Raw genomic sequence first — 19,339 nt, 5'->3', positions numbered from 1 at the left:
GGGCAAGAAACAAAAACCTGAATCTAAAGGGTTGATTTTATTATTTTTTGTAAATTGATTTGAAAGACTTAGTTTCAAACGATCAAGTTTCTGAAATTCTAGTCCTTCAAATAGTTCTCATTCACATGCATATAGACCACAAAATATTGATGAAAATCTCCCTTTTTAGTTTACATTATTGGTACACTTGCTAATATACTAGGACTATGGTTTTGTAGATACATATTACAGTACAACTCAGTAACAAGGAACTTGTCTTGGTTACAGGAAAGTGTTCGCTATATCTGAGGTACGCTTTATCCATACAGCATAGTTCGCAGTAAATAAGCTGTGTGACAAACATCTGACGTATAGTGAACAGAATGGGCAAAACTTTGATTTTCGCCAATCATGATGTGTTTAAATGCAGTTTTATCAAATTGTTGTACTTACATATTAAAATTCATTAGTAAATGTTTTTATATTGATTAACATTCAAGGGGGGCTTACTTTCGATTAATTTCGTGGAAATAACAATTTTGGCCAAAAAAAGACCAAGAAATTTCACCCCCCCCAAAATTAAATGAATTTACAGTCTTTAAGGTGGAGTGGAAGCACCTTAAAACAGTTACATGACATGAAAATTTTCAGTCAGAATGCTGACCTACTAAAAATAATAATGGTGAATTTGTTATGTTTTTCAAGTATAGCAATTATACAGGACATGGTATATTACTACCAAAATGAATATTTGAACTCTTCATACACAGTAACATGAAAATGTGAGCATTATGGCTAACATAAATGCAAAATGAATGTCCAAAAAGAGGCTGGAAGGAACCCGTAACCTAGTAAAGAAAGAGAGAAAAACATCTAACTGTAAATGAAATGAGGTAAAGAAATAAAGCTCTTTGCTACAATATCTGGATAGTTACCTCCTCCATGTCGCACTGAAAACAGAAAATAATCTCTAAACACTGAAATCTTAAAATAATCTCTAATCTGTACCAAAAAAATCTTTCCCATAAATAAACTCATTAAAATTTTAGTTGAATCTTTTACTATGTTTACAGATAAAACTCAAATTCAAGTGGTATCAAGGTAAGACTTCCCATTTGTATAATTTTGTTATTCATGCATATATTCTATTTATACTAATTAATTCTTAATTTGTTTATAAAAGAAGCATGAAGTTTTGTGTGTGGTGCCAGGTTCTAGTAAAAAAAAAACAAACAAGTACACTTGATCATGTCCACAAGCATGGTACAAGCTCTGGCTATCTGGGTTGAGACACCCAGAGGTAATACATTACACACACCTACTGTAAGTTAAAACTTGTCCAAAATATAACAAAACCACTACTAATTTACTTGTCAACAAAGCCAGGAAATGAATACCTTTTCCAATTGGCAAGGACGGTAGACTGGTTCTCTTTGGTAGCGGACACACAATTCTTTCTCCTGAGACTGTTGCCATGGTTTTATGTTTTGTATCCATGACAATGAAGCTGCAGTGAAGGTCAAGATCACTAGCATCAGCCAAAGTTATCTTGTCCAGTTTAAAACTGATCTGAAGTAAAATAGTAGTGAGAAATGTGAAGCAGAAGTATTGCAAGTTACACCCAGGCAGTTGCAACCAGGCAGAATTATTCAAGTAACACCTGGGCAGGCATACTGTCAGGTGCAACCAGGCAGAAGTATTTATGCATCACCTAGGCAGGCATACTGTCAGTTGCAACAAGGCAGAAGTATTTATGCATCACCTAGACAGGCATATTGTCAGTTGCAACCAGCCAGAAGTATTTATGCATCACCTAGACAGGCCTATTGTCAGTTGCAACAAGGCAGAAGTATTTATGCACCACCTAGACAGGCATACTGTCAGTTGCAACCAGGCAGAAGTATTTATGCATCACCTAAACAGGCATATTGTCAGTTGCAAAAAGGCAGAAGTATTTATGCACCACCTAGACAGGCATATTGTCAGTTGCAACCAGCCAGAAGTATTTATGCATCACTTAGAAAGGCATATTGTCAGTTGCAACAAGGCGGAAGTATTTATGCACACTAAGGCATATTGTCAGTTGCAACCAGGCAGAAGTATTTATGCATCACCTAGACAGGCATATTGTCAGTTGCAACAAGGCAGAAGTATTTATGCACCACCTAGACAGGCATATTGTCAGTTGCAACCAGGCAGAAGTATTTATGCACCACCTAGACAGGCATACTGCCAGATGCGGAAAAGAAGAAGTAAGAAGCAGACAGCAGTGTTTCAGGCAATAGCCTCTTGTACATGTGGGCAGGAGTGTATCAAGGACTTTTACCACTAAACCAAAATTAACAGTTCTCCATGACAATATTGCAGAGATACCATTTTATACAGTATATTCTTCCTAAAACCTGCTCATTTCACACATGGTCTTAGTTATGGTTTAAGAAATATTAATGTATTTTTAATTTCTGCAAGCCCAATTTTACATAAAGCTTTTTAACAGGTGTTCAAAAATATGTATGGTTTTCCAAAAGTAAGAATAACTACTTAATTAAATCCATAGATTTTAAATACCAGATGCAATGTAAAAACTGCAAGTCAGGTAAAAGGTTCAGGAAGTTGGGAACCTGCAAATTATGAATTAAAAAAGAAACCAGTTTTCATTCTATTATGGTTAAATTTATTTGTCAGTCAGACAAAGAAAGAAATACTTGCATATTGCTTGATAATAAGCGGTTGACAAGCGGGCAAGTGAGAGAACTTTATGATGTCAAAATAGCCGCATGGTGCCACTTCATTATCACTTGGATGAAGGAATATCATCATAATTCCTACCATCATGTTTTAATGAGCATATTACAAAGAAAATAAACAATGCTTTCTTGTGATTTACCATCTGATTTACCATGGTTCCTGCATATCTGATTTCTTAACTGTTGTAAATCAGATGATAAACAACACAAAGGCATTGACTATTTACTAAATACGCTTGAGAGAAAGATACAACAAGAGGACCATGATGGTCCTGAATCGCTCACCTCTTCCCACATGACCCAGTTTTGAGTTTCACGTCTTTTTTTCTATTATTTGACATAGTGACCTAGTTTTGAGCTCATTTAACCCAGTTTTGAACTTGACCTAGATATTATCAAGATAAAAATTCTGATCAATTTTCATGAAGATCCATTGAAAAATATGGTCTCTAGAGAGGTCACAAGGTTTTTCTATTATTTGATCTATTGACCTAGTTTTTGAAGGTACGTGACCCTGTTTTGAACTTTACCTAGATATCACCAAGGTGAACATTCTCACTAACTTTCATGAAGATCTCATGAAAAATATGGCCTCTGAGAGGTCACAAGGTTTTTCTATTTTTTTACCTACTGACCTAGTTTTTGACCGCGCGTGACCCAGTTTCGAAACTGACCTAGATATCATCAAGGTGAACATTCGGATCAATTTTCATGAAGATCTGTTGAAAAATATGGCCTCTAGAGAGGTCAAAAGATTTTTCTAATTTTAGACCTACTGACCTAGTTTTTGATCGCAGTTAGAGAGGTCAAAACGTTTTTTCATTATTTGACCTACTTTTTGACTGCACATGACCCACTTTCGAACTTGACCTATATATCATCAAGATGAACATTCTGACCAATTTTTATGGAGATCCCATGAAAAATATGGCCTTTAGAGAGGTCACAAGGTTTTTCTATTATTTGACCTACTGACCTAGTTTTTGAGGGCACGTGACCCACTTTCGAACTTGACCTAGATATCATCAAGATGAACATTCAAACCAACTTTCATACAGATCCCATGAAAAATATGGCCTCTAAAGAGGTCACAAGGTTTTTCTATTATTTGACCTACTGACCTAGTTTTTGAAGGCACGTGACCCACTTTCAAACTTGACCTAGATATCATCAAGGTGAACATTCTGACCAATTTTCATGAAGATCTCATGAAATATATGGTCTCTAGAGAGGTCACAAGGTTTTTCTATTTTTAGACCTACTGACCTAGTTTTTGACTGCACGTGACCCAGTTTCAAACTTGACCTAGATATCATCAAGGTGAACGTTCTTACCAATTTTCATGAAGATCTTGTGAAATATATGGCCTCTAGAGAGGTCACAAGGTTTTTCTATTTTTAGACCTACTGACCTAGTTTTTGACCGCACATGACCCAGTTTCGAACTTGACCTAAATATCATCAAGATGAACATTCTGACCAATTTTCATGAAGATCTCATGAAATATATGGCCTCTAGAGAGGTCACAAGGTTTTTCTATTTTTAGACCTACTGACCTAGTTTTTGATGGCACGTGACCCAGTTTCAAACTTGACCTAGATATCATCAAGGTGAACATTCTTACCAACTTTCATAAAGATCCCATGAAAAATGTGACCTCTAGAGTGGTCACAAGCAAAAGTTTACGGACTGACGCACGCACGGACGGACGGACGACGGACGCTGCGTGATCACAAAAGCTCACCTTGTCACTTCGTGACAGGTGAGCTAAAAACTGATCAAATAAAGCAAACATAAATGCTATGCTCACCTTATCAACATGGTTCATAGCAGGTATAGAGACCATTCTAGGGAAGACGTCTTTCATATCAGCACATACACCATTTCTTGATGGCAACCATGCTGGAGATACACTTCCTGCTGTGCAGGAATCTTGTTTTGTACATCTGCAATGAAATGTTGACCGATTAATTATGTATCTTGTTTTATGCATCTGCTATGAGACGTCGACCCATTAATTATATATCTTATTTTGTGCATCTGCTACGAAATGTCGACCAATTAATTATATATCTTGTTTTGTGCATCTGCAATGTAATGTCAACCCATTAATTATATATATATCTTGTTTTGTGCATCGGCAATGCAATGCCGACCCATTAATTATATATATCATTTTGTGCATCGACAACGTAATGTCAATTGATCCATTAATTATATACATATCTTGTTTTGTGCATCGACAATGCAATGCCGACCCATTAATTATATATATTTTGTTTTGTGCATCTGCAATGTAATGTCAACCCATTAATTGTGGGTGGACGGATAGCTCAGTGGTTTGCACACTGGCCTTCCAATCCTGAGGTTGAGGTTCGATCCCTGGCAGCTACTCGGGAATTTTCAGAAACGCTTTTCAGTGTTTCCCACCCAACTAGAGGTGTACTGGTCAGGAACCCAGGCAATCCTTGCGTGTATCAGTGCTATACACTGGGCATGTTAAAGAACCAGGCTGTCTATTCGAAACGAGCTAGGCTAAGTTAGCCGGATAAGCCTGTATCTGATTTCTGATCTCTCTGTCGTGGGGGCTTTGTCTCACTCTGTCCCTCTGGTCAGATCACTCTGTGTCTGTACTAGTAGAGGATGAATTATGCGCCCTGTGTGGCTGCATTTGAACTATGTAAAGCGCCTTGGGCGCTATATAAATCTGGTAAAATTTAATGTACAACGCCAGTGAATATACTATGTGTAAAATTGGGCGTTTAATCAAATAAAGCAGTTTCAGTTTTTTTTTTCAGTTTCATTAATTATATATATATATATATATATATATATATATGTATATATATATATATATATATATATATATATATATATATATATATATATATATATATATATATATCTTGTTGTGTGCATCAGCAATGCAATGTCAACCCATTAACTACATATCTTGTTGTGTGCATCAGCAATGCAATGTCAACCCATTAACTACATATCTTGTTTTGTGCATCTGAAATGTAATGTCAATCCATTAATTATACATAAATCTTGTTTTGTGCATCTGCAATGCAATGTCAACCCATTAATTATATACCTTGTTTTGTGCATCTGCAATGTAATGTCAACCCATTAATTATATATCTATCTTGTTTTGTGCATCAGCAATGCAATGTCGACCCATTAATTATATATCTCGTTTTGTGCATCTGCAACGCAATGTCGACCCATCAATTATATATATATCTTGTTTTGTACATCTGCAATGCAATGTCGACCCATTAATCATATATATCGTTTTGTGCATCGACAATGCAATGTCGACCCATTAATTATACATCTTGTTTTGTACATCTGCAATACAATGTCGACCCATTAATTATATATCTTGTTTTGTACATCTGCAATGCAATGTTAACCCAATAATCACATATATCGTTTTGTGCATCTGCAATGAAATATTGACCCATTAATTGCATATCTCATTTTGTACATCTGCAATGCAATGTCGACCCATTAATTATGCATCTCATTTTGTACATCTGCAAAGCAATGTCAACCTATTAATTATGTATCTGGTTTTGTACATCTGTAAAGGAATATTAACCCACTGGTAATATATCTTGTTTGGTGCATCTGCGACGTTAACAGCAACCCATTAATTATATATCTTGTTTATATATCTTAAATGTATTATCAACTTATTAATTACATACCATAAATCGATTTCATTATATTAGAAGAAATTTGTGATAATGCACAAGACAGGAAGTCCTATAGTCTCAGAAACCAAATAATTTTTATATATTTTCACCAAAAGCCTCTCTGTTATGTCAGGAATTAACTTCTGCAAATATTCCTATATCATTAGCAAAAGGTGTTATCACAAGAGATTTAGAGAGCAAAGGGGAGGACAATGCATGATCTTTATTAGTGTTTTCATTGCCTACCTGTGTACAATAATTAACCTAATGTACAGTCCTGTTATATGTGATTTATTGTGTTACTAACTGTTACCAGAACTAAACAGTTTCCTGAATTCCTGTGTAAAAGGCTAATACAGCAGTTGACTAGCACTCTTTTTCCTAATGTATTTCAGTCATAAATGACAGTCACTTAAGTTATACAAGAGGTTATTTATTACAACCAATACTTTTTTCCCTCACAAGTAACTGACAACTTCTCTACCACAGCTAATTAAATGTGGTGGATGAACAAGTTTAGACCTTTTCCTTTTGGTCAGTAGTTTCTGTTTTGCTTACATGCAAAACCGTCACAAAATTTCTGTGTTAAAAAGGGGCATAATTTTGACAAAATAAAAGCTACAATTGTGTATGCGTCATGTGAGGCCATCTCATGTTGCCAAAGTCACATGGCTGCAAAGTTTGAAAGCATTTAGCCATATAGTTTTTGAGAACCCTGCTTACATGCAAAACTTTTATCAAAATGTTGAAGTAAAAAACAGTTAAACATAATTTTTACAAAATAAAAGCTTGAGTTATGTAACTTGTCCTGTGAGGTCATCTCATGATGCCAAAATACATGTGTGACATTTGAACGCACGGGGACTAATAGTGTTAGATACAGTGCAACCTCTGTAGAGCAACAGCCTTTGGGAGATACAAATATTGACTGTTATGTAGAGGTTGTTGTTCTGGAGAGTTAAATTATATAGTGTATTTCAGCTTAGGGAAATTCTGATGCTGCTGTTATAGTGAGGTTTTGGTTGAAGAGAAGGCCGCTCTGGAGAGGTTGTACTGTACCTGTTTAGATGCAAACATTTTGTAATGTGGATGCCGACAAAAGGGTGCCAACAAAAGCTCTTAGTTTTTGAAAAATTTCGCATAGTCGAGCTAAGAACAGCTTTGAAATCATCAAACAAACAAGCCATCAAAGCAGTCTTGTATCTACTGAGCTAACCAGGGTAATGTGTACAGATACTGTCAAAACATCAGATACTGCCTAATAAAATCTGCTGCAAAAAGAGCACATCATAAACATCAAAACATCATATTTCCTCTAGGCATAGACGCTCATAAATTTCCTGCGCTAGAAATGGCAAATCTATTACAGCATCAAAATATAAAAGATTTCAAAGAAGCCGAAATTTCTTGTCTACTGATTTTTTTCAATGTCTGGCTGATAAATGGTCTATCTGCCCCTCAAACTTGTAAGGCCAACTTTATTTGTTTGGTTGGTTAAACGAGTTAAGCACAGCACCATTAATAGGCGTACCCATGGTGCCAATCCTGACATTATTTCTGACATAGGCACAGGCAGAACCTACAACCTGGATGGCTTCCTCAAATAAAAGAACTAAACTTCAAGTGCACTGAGAGAAAAGTAATTCCACGTCACAGGCCTCACCCTCTGGCCGTAGACATTCAATACTCAACTTGCAAAGAAGGGTAGCATGTCCTGATAAATACTGAAAGCCTGGAAGCTTCCATTTATTTTGTTCAGTAACACCAGCTGTTCTCAAGTTGCATAAAAAATAGATAAAAATTGGGAACACTTACTAAGACACAGATAAGCATGTTAAAAGTAAGGGTGGTTGTAAAAAAACAACTAGAAGTTTTTCTCAAATTATATACAAAAGATACATAAAAACTTATGAAGAACTGTAGCCACTTTTGAGGCTGGTAGGATAACATTACACCAACCAAAAAACTTTTTTTCATTTTGGCCTAACAACACAACATGCATAACATGCAGAGATCAAATGCATGTTGGAATGTTTTGTATTTAGTGAGGAATTTTTCCCCGTCTGCTTTTGAGCCAAAGTAAATACATTAAACAACGTTTAAAACTGTCCCCGCTCTGCAAAACTACTGTAAATAAACATAAATAGTACAGCAGATACATTAGTTTCGCTCAAAGGGCGTCAAATGTGTTAAACATGTTTTTTTCGCTTTTTTCTTTTTTTTTGCTTGATACAAGCATCACTAGAACACTGTTAAAAAGCTCTTTTTTCAGAATTGAATGAAAAGAAAATCATAAAGACTTTGCTTCTTCAAAGATATTTCCAAGTGTTCTATAACTGAGTGGAATGCATTTGATAATTCCTCTAAACCTGTGTGGGGTTTTCTCAAAACTGAATTTCAAAGCATTGTAATTTGTGTAGAGACCTTTTTTCTCAAGGTCGTAATTTCATAAAATTGTATCAGCCTGAGAAACCGGATTGATATCTCATAAAAAAACCCATTTTTTTTTTACAGTTTGTTTTACTGAGAAAATTATGAAAGGTTATCAAACATTTCTACAACAAGGCTTTTTGTTATATCATTTCTATAAAACAGCGGTTTTCATGGGAAAGATAAATAATTTGAAAAGCAACTATAATAAGGTATTGGTATTTTGATATGCATGCAGTGATTGTGTAAAGCTTTTTGATCAATTCATTTTATTATTTCTTTGATGATGTAAACTCAACAGAAAATTGATGTAAGAAGAATTTTTTCACAGGATACAAACATCCTAGTTCTGTAACATCTAGTCACCAGTTCTGTAATATCTTGTCACAGGATACAAACATACCTGTTCTGTAACATCTTGTCACAGGATATAAACATACCCATTCTGTACTATCATGTCACAGGATATAAACATACCCATTCTGTAATATCATGTCACAGGATATAAACATACCCATTCTGTAATATCATGTCACAGGATATAAACATACCCATTCTGTAATATCATGTCACAGGATATAAACATACCCATTCTGAAATATCATGTCACAGGATATAAACATACCCATTGTATAATATCCTGTCACAGGATATAAACATACCCATTCTGTAATATCATGTCACAGGATATAAACATACCCATTCTATAATATCATGTCACAGGATATAAACATACCCATTCTGTAATATCTTGTCACAGGACACAAACATACCTGTTCTGTAACATCTTGTCACAGGACGCAAACATACCTGTTCTGTAGAACACACCATCCACAAACTGAATCTAAGGAGCTGGTACACTCCTGGCATGTCGTCTGCTGCAGACAGTGGTCAATGTCCACCTTTAATAGCTGTAAGGTAACAAATCAAAATACTGACAGGCAAGACATTCAATAAGTATTTGCTATAAGCTCAAACTGTTACAAAATATCCTTTTCATGCTATAAAACTGGCAACTTAAAAATTGCTCTCCCTACTGTGATAACTGGGTGGGACTTTTTCACTACTCCACTTACAACATAATAGCATTATATGTCAAACTAAGAAGAAATAAATGACAACTATAGAAAATGTAAGCAAATTTACCTGAAAAAGTTGGGCTAGGCACCAGTAATTTTCATGTCATACATTTTTATAGATTAAATTTTGTCAGAAAAATCGTAAATTTTTATCAAAGAGTGATAAAATAAATATAAATGCCTGCCATTGCTTAGCTTGAAGCCACACAAAACTGGCACATAACTTCTGATTTTTGTAGTAAAAAGCAATGTTGAATTTAAGTTCCAATATAAAAAAAAGTAAAGAGAGAAAGTATGAGAAAGTATCAAAGAGCCTCAATGCAAGAACATCATCGGTGTCAAACTTTAGCCTGCTAAATTTCTGAAGATGACTGTTCTATCATTCAATCTGGGCAAAACCATTTATTATTCGAAGGGGTGCACACTGAAAATTTACTGACTGAATAGCAAGCAGTGCAGACTATGATCAGCCTGCACGTCTGTCTTGGTCTGCACTGCTCGCAAAGGCAGAATCACTTGCCGCCAGCAGGCTAAAGGTTAATACAAAAATATTCTAAAAATTTCAGTAAATACCTTTGATTTTGTCATTGCATACAGGTAGTTTCCTTCCCGGTTCAAAAACATTGGGCTCATCACTTCATGACCAAGGTCAAGGTCAGCAGAATGTACCATGGTAACCAGGCCATTGTCAGCAAGTGTAACCTGAAATTATCAGAACAGATTTCTATTTGGACAACTGGATGTCTTTTTTTTTTGTTTGGTAAAACCTCACACTGACACAGTTACAGGTCATTGTGTGACTTTGTAGCTTCCGATGGTGGGGACAACCACAGCTGCCCCTCCAGACACAAGATAGCTCCCTAGTAGAACTAACCTTCTGTATGCCAACTTCCTCACACAAAGAATTCTACCCTGCAAATGAGATTTCAAACCCGCAGTGGTTAGAAGTCAGCAACCTTATCCATTTTGCCACAGAGGCCACTTCTGGGTTCATGAAGCTGGTAATTGATGCACAATGTGATATTTGTATTGATGCAAGGAAACAAAACAATTGTAGTATAATTTCATTGTACTTCTAGTTCTACAGTATCAAGAAACCAAATATTGTAAAATTAAGTAATTCAACTTAGAAACTGAAGGAGTCATTGCAAGATCTAATTAGAAACACTTTTAAGAATGGATAGGTCAAACACTTTGAATTTTAAATACAAACTTATATCTACCATATGTTAACAACAAGAGGGCCCTGAAGGTCCTGTATCACTCACCTGACCTAATTCTAACCCCTGATAAGTTAGAATCTAAGCTGGCCTTGATTTCATAGAGCTTTGATTTGACCTGGAGACCTAGATTTTGATCCCATGTGACCCAGATTCAAACTTGACCTAAAGATCACCAAGAATAACATTCTGACCAAGTCTCATGAAGATATGGTCATAAATGTGGCCTCCAGAGTGCTAACAAGCTTTTCATTTGATTTGACCTGGTGACCTAGTTTTTGACCCATCATGATCTAGATTCAAACTTGACCTAAAGATCATTTATAACATTATGACCAAGTTCTGTGAAGATATGGTCATAAATGTGGCCTCTAGAGTGTTAACAAGCTTTTCATTTGACTTGAACTGGTGATCTAGTTTTTGACCCCATATGACCCAGATCTGATTTTGACTTAGAGGTCATCAAGACAAACATTCTGATCAATTCTCATTAGTTCTAAACTTAAACTTAGGTCTATAGAGTGTTAACAAGCTTTACCTTTGATTTGAACTGGTGACCTAGGTTTTGACCCCACCTGACCAAAATTGGAACTTGACCTAAAGATCATCAAGATTAACATTCTGACCAAGTTTCATTAAGATATGGTCATAAATGTGGCCTCTAGAGTTTTAACTAGCTTTTCCTTTGATTTGACCTAGTGACCTAGTTTTTGACCCCATATGACCCAGATTCCAACTTGACCTAAAGACCATCAAGATTAATATTCTGACCTAGTTTCATGAAGATACAGTCATAAATGTGACCTCTTAGAGTGTTAAGAAGCTTTTCCTTTAATTTGACCTGGCGACCTAGTTTTTGACCCCACATCCCCCAGATTGGAACTTGACCTAGAAGTCATCAAAACAAACATTCTGATAATTTCTCATGAGTTTCAAACTTAAAATTAGGTCTCTAGAGTGTTAACAAGCTTTATCTTTGATTTCACCTGGTGACCTAGTTTTTGACCCCACCTACCCAGATAGCAACTTGACCTAAAGATCTTCAAGACTAACATTCTGACCAAGTTTCACCAAGATATGGTCATAAGTGTGGCATCAGAGTATTAACAAGCTTTTCCTTTGATTTGACCTGGTGACCTAGTTTTTGACCCCACCTGAACTAGATTTGAACTTGACAAAAAGATCATCAAGATTAACATTCTGACCAAGTTTCATTAAGATAGGGTCATAAATGTGGCCTCTAATAGTGTTAACTAGCTTTTCCTTTGATTTGACCTGGTGATCTAGTTTTTGACCCCACATGACCAAGATTCAAACTTGACCTAAAGATCATCAAATTTAACATTCTGACCAAGTTTCATGAAGATACGGTAATAAATGTGGCCTCTAGAGTGTTTACAAGCTTTTCCTTTGATTTTTTGACCTGGTGACCTAGTTTTGATCCCACATGACCCAGATTTGAACTTGACCTAAAGATCATCAAGATTTACATTCTGACCATGTTTCATAGAGATGTTGTCATAAATGTGGCCTCTAGAGTGTTAACAAGCTTTTCCTTTGATTTGACCTCGTGACCTAGTTTTTGATCTCAGATGACCCAATATTGAACTCGTCCAAGATTTTATTGAGGGTAACATTCTGACCAAGTTTCATTAAGATTGGGACAAAATTGTGACCTCTAGAGTTAACAGTCAAATTGTTGACGTTGGACGTTGACGGACGTTGGACACAGGGCGATCACAAAAGCTCACCTTGAGAACTTTTCAGGTGAGCTAAAAAGGCATTTCTATGCATTCTATACAAACTGAATGCTGAGAAAATGCTGATAGTAAGAATTAATATTTGGGAATTTTGATCAACTCCCATGAATGGATGTTTCACAGTGAAATAATTCTTATTTCATTTGCATCAAAATTATGTAGTTTCTGCCAAAATGGCTATTTTGAGGAACATGATTTTTTATTTATTTTAAAGATAAACAGAAAGTTGCCAGAAGTTCTATTGTTAATTCAGATCTACTTTTGTAAACTGATCAAGTTATAAAATCAAAGAAAACTACAGTTAGCCCCAGAGGTGAATAACACCCCTACTGTTTTTGGACTTCAAAGAATTTATTTATCATTTCTGCCAATGACAGTCTTTAATAACTATACTTTTTTGTCTATAGGTCCATCTTCTTTCACAGAATTTGTGGTGGCCCACAGCTGTGCTCATATAGAAAAATTCAGATCTGTTTAAAAATTTTGTTTAAAACTTTCCATACCCGTAATGTTAGAAATATTTTCATTTATGTCAGATATTTTCTTTGATAATAAATAAATATGCAATTTGATAAAACAACACTTCTTGAGGAAAGAAAACTTGGACTTTACTTCATTTAGAGATTTTCAATTTTTAGGCCATTTTTGGGCAAAAGTGAACTGCCTCCTTCGTTGCAATAGTTTGATGTGATAAGATATCTAAGTAATTTGCGAAAACAAACCTTTTGAAGCGCGCCATTTCTTGTTCCAAGGTAGAGAACTGTGTGTTGTTCCTCCTCTCTAGTAATAAAGGATGTCACAAAAGTATTTGGAAAAGTAATGATCGGACGCTGGAATAATGGCATTGTTCCTTCGATGGCAGAGTAAGCTTCTGATACCTCGGACTTTCCGCACATATCGGGCTTAGCAGTCTGTGAATAAGAGGACCATACATAATTTTTAATATGCACTTTTAAATTGTTTTCAGGACTTAATAACTTTTAAGGAGACAGATGGATATCATTAATTAATACATGTGTGCATAACTAAATGTAACATAACAGCATATGAAATTTCCTTTCATCAGTAGGGGGAACTTCTCGTTTAGGAATTCAACACAGTTTATACTCATACAAAATTATACTGGCCCCAAATCATTTTACGCAATAGTAGGCATCATTAAAAGCTTTCATATGAACCAGAAAAAGGGGTCATAATTCTGACTGAATGCAGGAGAGGTATGCTTTGCTTATTTACTCATAATATAATTATTATAATTGAGCCGCACCATGAGAAAACCAACATAGTGGGTTTGCGACCAGCATGGATCCAGACCAGCCTGCGCATCCGCGCAGTCTGGTCAGGATCCATGCTGTTCGCTAACAGTTTCTCCAATTCCAAAAGGCTTTAAAAGCGAACAGCATGGATCCTGACCAGACTGCGCGGATGCGCAGGCTGGTCAGGATCCATGCTGGTCGCTAACAGTTTCTCCAATTCCAAAAGGCTTTAAAAGCGAACAGCATGGATCCTGACCAGACTGCGCGGATGCGCAGGCTGGTCTGGATCCATGCTGGTTGCAAACCCACTACGTTGGTTATCTCATGGCACGGCTTAATTATGATACAGTTTAATCATATTTGGATTAAATTTGGTAGGAATGACCAAAGTCTGTTTCTGAATTTTATGTATGGTCCCTATCATATTGATTTGAGTGGGGTTACTAGAAAGTATAACTATTCCCTTCCAGAATGTTCCCTTACACCTTTCTACGTTTATTTCTTAACTGCATGTTACACACAAAACATGAGAATTATTTCAGTTTTGTCTAAAACTTCTTGCTTGGACAGCTTTAAATAATATGAGGATTATTCAGATGATGCAATTCAATGTTAATATATATCTGTGTTTCCCAACTGAGAAGTTAAGTTTCCTGTCTTGGAAGCTCAAAAACTTAGAAAAGCAAAGTTGAATAAAAGTTTGTTAAGACACTTAAAAAGAATTGAACAGTAGAAATTTAGATAAATCATCTAGTAAGTTTAACTTGGCATATTTCATTTAAAGATACCATGCATTGGACCTTTTGAAGAAAACAAGTCAAACAAGAGCTGTCCATAAGACAGCCAATGCTGGACTATTGTTGTCCCAGAAGCAGGAATATTACCCTAAAATTTTACAAGAGATCACAGAGTGATCTTGGCGCCCACCAAGTGCCATTTTTGAGTGTTCCAAATTTCAAGACTTACTGACTAGCTCAAGGTCAAATTTCATTTCCGTACACAACACTGTGCATGTGGTCCAAATTCGAAAGCTGTAGCTCGAGAAATGTGAAAGTAGGTCACTAGATCAATCTTAAGGTCAAAGTTTAATTCGGTACACAAAACTATGCAAGTGGTCCGAATTTGAAGGCTTAGCTTGAGAAATGTGTAAGTAGGTCACTAGGTCAAAATCAAGGGTCAAATTTCACTTCAGAACACAAATCTATGCATGTGGTCCAAATCTGAAGCCTGTACCTTCAAAAATGTGAAAGTAGGTCACTAGGTCAATGTCAAGGTCAAAGTTTGTTTCGGTACACAATCCTATGCAAGTGGTCTAAATTTGAGGCCTGTAGCTACAGAAATGTGAAAGTAGGTCACTAGGTCAATCTTGAGGTTAAAGCTCATTTCAGTACACAAAACTATGCATGTGGTCCAAATTTGAAGGCTGTAGCTTGAGAAATGTGAAAGTAGGTCACTAGGTCAAAATCAAGGTCAAGTTTTATTTCAGAATACAGAACTATGCATGTGGTCCAAATTTGAAGCTTGTACCTTCAAAAATGTGAAAGTAGGTCACTAGGTCAATGTAAAGGTCAAAGTTTGTTTCGGTACATAAAACCATGCATGTGGTCCAAATTTGAAGGCTGTAGCTTGAAAAATGAGAAAGTAGGTCACTAGGTCAAAATCAAGGTAAAATTTTATTTCGGAACACAAAACTATGCGTGTGGTCCAAATTTGAAGACTGTACCTTCAAAAATGTGAAAGTAGGTCACTAGGTCAAAACCAATGTCAAATTTCATTTTGAAACACGGAACTATGCATATGGTCCAAATTTGATACCTGTACCTTCAAGAATGTGAGAGTAGGTCACTAGGTCAAAATCAAGGTCAAAGTTTTTTCAAGTGCACAAAACTATGCACGTGGTCCAAATTTGAAGGCTGTAGCTACAGAAATGTGAAAGTAGGTCACTAGGTCAAAATCAAGGTCAACTCATGTCAAGGTTCATCTTGCCACTCAAAAATATACATGTGGTCCAAATTTGAATGTTTTAGTTATTGACAAGAAGATTTTAAAAGCTTTTCCCTATATAAGTCTATATGAACCATGTGACCCACGGGGCGGGGCCATATTTGACCCTAGGGGGATAATTTGAACAAACTTGGTAGACAACCACTAGATGATGCTACATTACAAGTATCAAAGCCCTAGGCTTTGTGGTTTGGACAAGAAGATTTTCAAAGTTTTTCCCTATATAAGTCTATGTAAACCATATGACCCCCAGGGTGGGGTCATATTTGACCCTAGGGGTATAATTTGAACGATCTTAGTTGAAGACCACTAGATGATGTCACATACAAAATATCAAAGCCCTAGGCCCTGTGGTTTTGGAAAAGAGGTTTTTCAAAGTTTTTCCCTATATAAGTCTATTTAAACCATGTGACCCCCAGGGCGGGGCCATATTTGACCCCAGAGAAATAATTTGAATCATCTTGGTAGAGGACCACTAGATAATGCTTCATACCAAATATCAAAGCCCTAGGCTCTGTGGTTTTGGACAAGAAGGTTTTCAAAGTTTTCCCCTATATAAATCTATGTAAATTATAGAAATAAACAAAGGGCCATAACTCACTCATAAATTGTTGAACCAATCTGATTTTCAGGGGGACACAACTAGGGTACCAATACATCATTCTGACAAAGTTTGGTCAAAATCCCCCCAGTAGTTTCTGAGGAGATGCGATAACGAGAAATTGTTAACGGACGGACGGACGGACTGACTGACGGACGGACGGACGGAATGACGGACGGACCACGGACGCAGAGTGATTTTAATAGCCCACCATCTGATGATGGTGGGCTAAAAATATCTATAGAGTTTCAATCCAGTATCTGCATTAGTTTTGGAGATAGTAACTTGCATGCAAAACTTTAACCAGAAGTTTTAAGTTCAAAAGGGGGCATAATTTTTCAAAATACATGTCAGAGTTATGGGACTTGATGCTATGACCAAGTTTTATAAACCCGAAGAAATGTGTGAAGTTTCAATTCAATTTTTAGTTTCTGAGATAGTAACTTGCATGCAAAACTTTAACCAGGATTTTCTAAGTCCAAAATGGGGCATAATTTGGCCAAAATACATGTCAGAGTTATGGGACTTGACCCAGTGAGGTTAGAAATTGACCTAGAAAAAAAAAGTTTCAAAGCTATATGTCTTAAAGTAATAGCTATATGTACTTGCGAACAAAACTTTAACTATAATTTCAAATAAAGTCCAAAAGGGGGATAATTTAACCAAAATGCATGTCAGCATGTCAGAGTTATGGGACTTGATGCTATCACCTAACTTTATAACCCCGAAGAAATGTGTGAAGTTTCAATTAAATATCAGCATTACTTTTGCAAAACTTTAACCAGGATTTTGTAAGTCCAAAAGGGGGCATAATTTGGCCAAAATACATGTCAGAGTTATGGGACCTAGTGAGGTTGGTAACTGACCAAGAAAAAGAAAAAATAAGTTATCATTTAAAGCTATATGCCTTTAAATGATAGTCATAATGTACTTGCATGCAAAACTTTAACCAGGGTGTGACGCCCGGACTCCGATGCCAGTGTGAGTAGAATAGCCAGACTACAGCTAAAAATGATGGTTAAATGGGAAACAAATTACTATATTTAGTATCAAGTTAAGAGAAAAACCATAATTTGATTTCCCGAATTGAAATTTTCCCGTACTGTATATTTAACATATACCTCATTTTTCAAAATATATATGTAGCATTTAACTGAAATAAACAAATCACGAAACGGACAAAGGTTATTTCTATTTCTTTAGAAGCTAGACTCTTATTTCAGGGAAAACTGTTATATTCAGATTGCAAAAATAATAAAAGAACATAAAAATACCTGAAAAATATATATTTGGCAAACATATGCTATGAACTTCTGCTCTTCAGCATGGTGATATGAAAGATGTTAATGTGTGTCTAAGAGTTTTCTGGTCAACCAAACCAAAATTTTAATGCCTGGTTTTGTAAAGGATTTTTCATGTCTTTAGGAAGCTTCCAAGACTATTTTACCACAAAGATGAGACAATGATATTATGTACAAAATATCTTTCTTAGTTTTGTATACTACGGAATACAAAAAAGCCTTATCTACTGGGGAGTTACAGAATAAGTTATCATGGTTCGCTTTTTCTAGAAAATGCAATTGACTAATTCCCTGCAAAACTCATTACAATCGCACATGCTCATAACAGCTGTCTAACGGCTCCAAAGGGAGTTCAAAATGGTACCCAGCCATATAATTTCTATTTGATCAGTACTCAGCCTTGTAATGTCTACACATTCCCAGCTCGGAAAACATATATATTCTGACAGACAAGACCCACTGTTAGCCAGCTGGGGAAATCATAAAATACAAAACATCTTGTAATGTATTATTGGGTCTGATAAAATAAGCCTCTAAGCTCAGATTTTTTGTTTTTTAAGAATTAATGATGTCTACTTTGGCGTGTGTTGGTGGCGTATGATGTGCGTTTTTACAGGCTATGTAGATGTAGCGTTACTTATGTAGCCATTAATTTACTATTCTCAATCATTTTAGTCTGAAACAAAGGAATTTGGAAAGGAGGTAGAAAGATTCCTTTCCAAAATGATTTTCACAGAAAATACAAGAAAGTAGCAAAAATTTTCCTCTTCTTGTTTTCAGCATGTTCCTTTCATCTAAAAGACAATTACTACAGTTACCTTTTAGCAAATATCAAAATTATCAGCTTTGAAATATTACGATCATTTGTTTGCTTGTTTGTTTGCTTTTGGTTTAGCACAGTTCTTCAACAGTATTTCAGTAACTGTTATGTAGCTGTAGGCAGTTAACCAGTATATTAAGCTGTTGCCAACTTCCCCACATGAATCAAGAGGTGTGTGTGTGTGTGTTCGGGTTTAACGTCTTTTTCAACAATTTTTCAGTCATATAAACGACGGTGTCTACTTGTAGCAGTGAGCACAATGCCCAACTCTATAGTGCTGCTTCACTGGAATATCACGCCGTAGACAGGTGACATGATACCCCACCCAGTCACATTATACTGACACCGGGCTGACCAGTCCTAGCACTATCCTCTTAATGCGGAGCGCCAAGCGAGAATCAAGAGGTGGAGGACTACTGATTTCAGACACAATGTCTT

At 36.0% G+C, this 19,339-nt stretch overlaps 1 protein-coding gene across 4 annotated transcripts in view; it reads right to left on the bottom strand.

Moving 5' to 3' along the window:
* The window catches only part of LOC123530597 (plexin-A1-like), a 112,696-nt gene that overhangs the window by 41,055 nt on the left and 52,302 nt on the right, over positions 1-19,339 (bottom strand). For 3 of the 4 annotated variants that reach the window (XM_045311378.2, XM_045311375.2, XM_045311377.2), the window contains 6 exons: positions 13,642-13,830; positions 10,513-10,641; positions 9,671-9,771; positions 4,537-4,672; positions 1,377-1,548; positions 915-929 (listed from right to left, as the gene is read on the bottom strand). In XM_045311378.2, coding sequence (XP_045167313.2) covers positions 915-929; positions 1,377-1,548; positions 4,537-4,672; positions 9,671-9,771; positions 10,513-10,641; positions 13,642-13,830 — 742 coding nt within the window. The remainder of the gene's footprint in view (positions 1-914; positions 930-1,376; positions 1,549-4,536; positions 4,673-9,670; positions 9,772-10,512; positions 10,642-13,641; positions 13,831-19,339) is intronic. The other variant, XM_045311376.2, reaches the window with a different exon arrangement.

The sequence above is a fragment of the Mercenaria mercenaria genome, chromosome 13 (genome assembly GCF_021730395.1).
Source record: "Mercenaria mercenaria strain notata chromosome 13, MADL_Memer_1, whole genome shotgun sequence".
NCBI lineage: Eukaryota > Metazoa > Mollusca > Bivalvia > Venerida > Veneridae > Mercenaria > Mercenaria mercenaria.
Note: the sequence above shows the minus strand (reverse complement) of the source record. Positions and strands in the feature narration are given on the sequence as shown.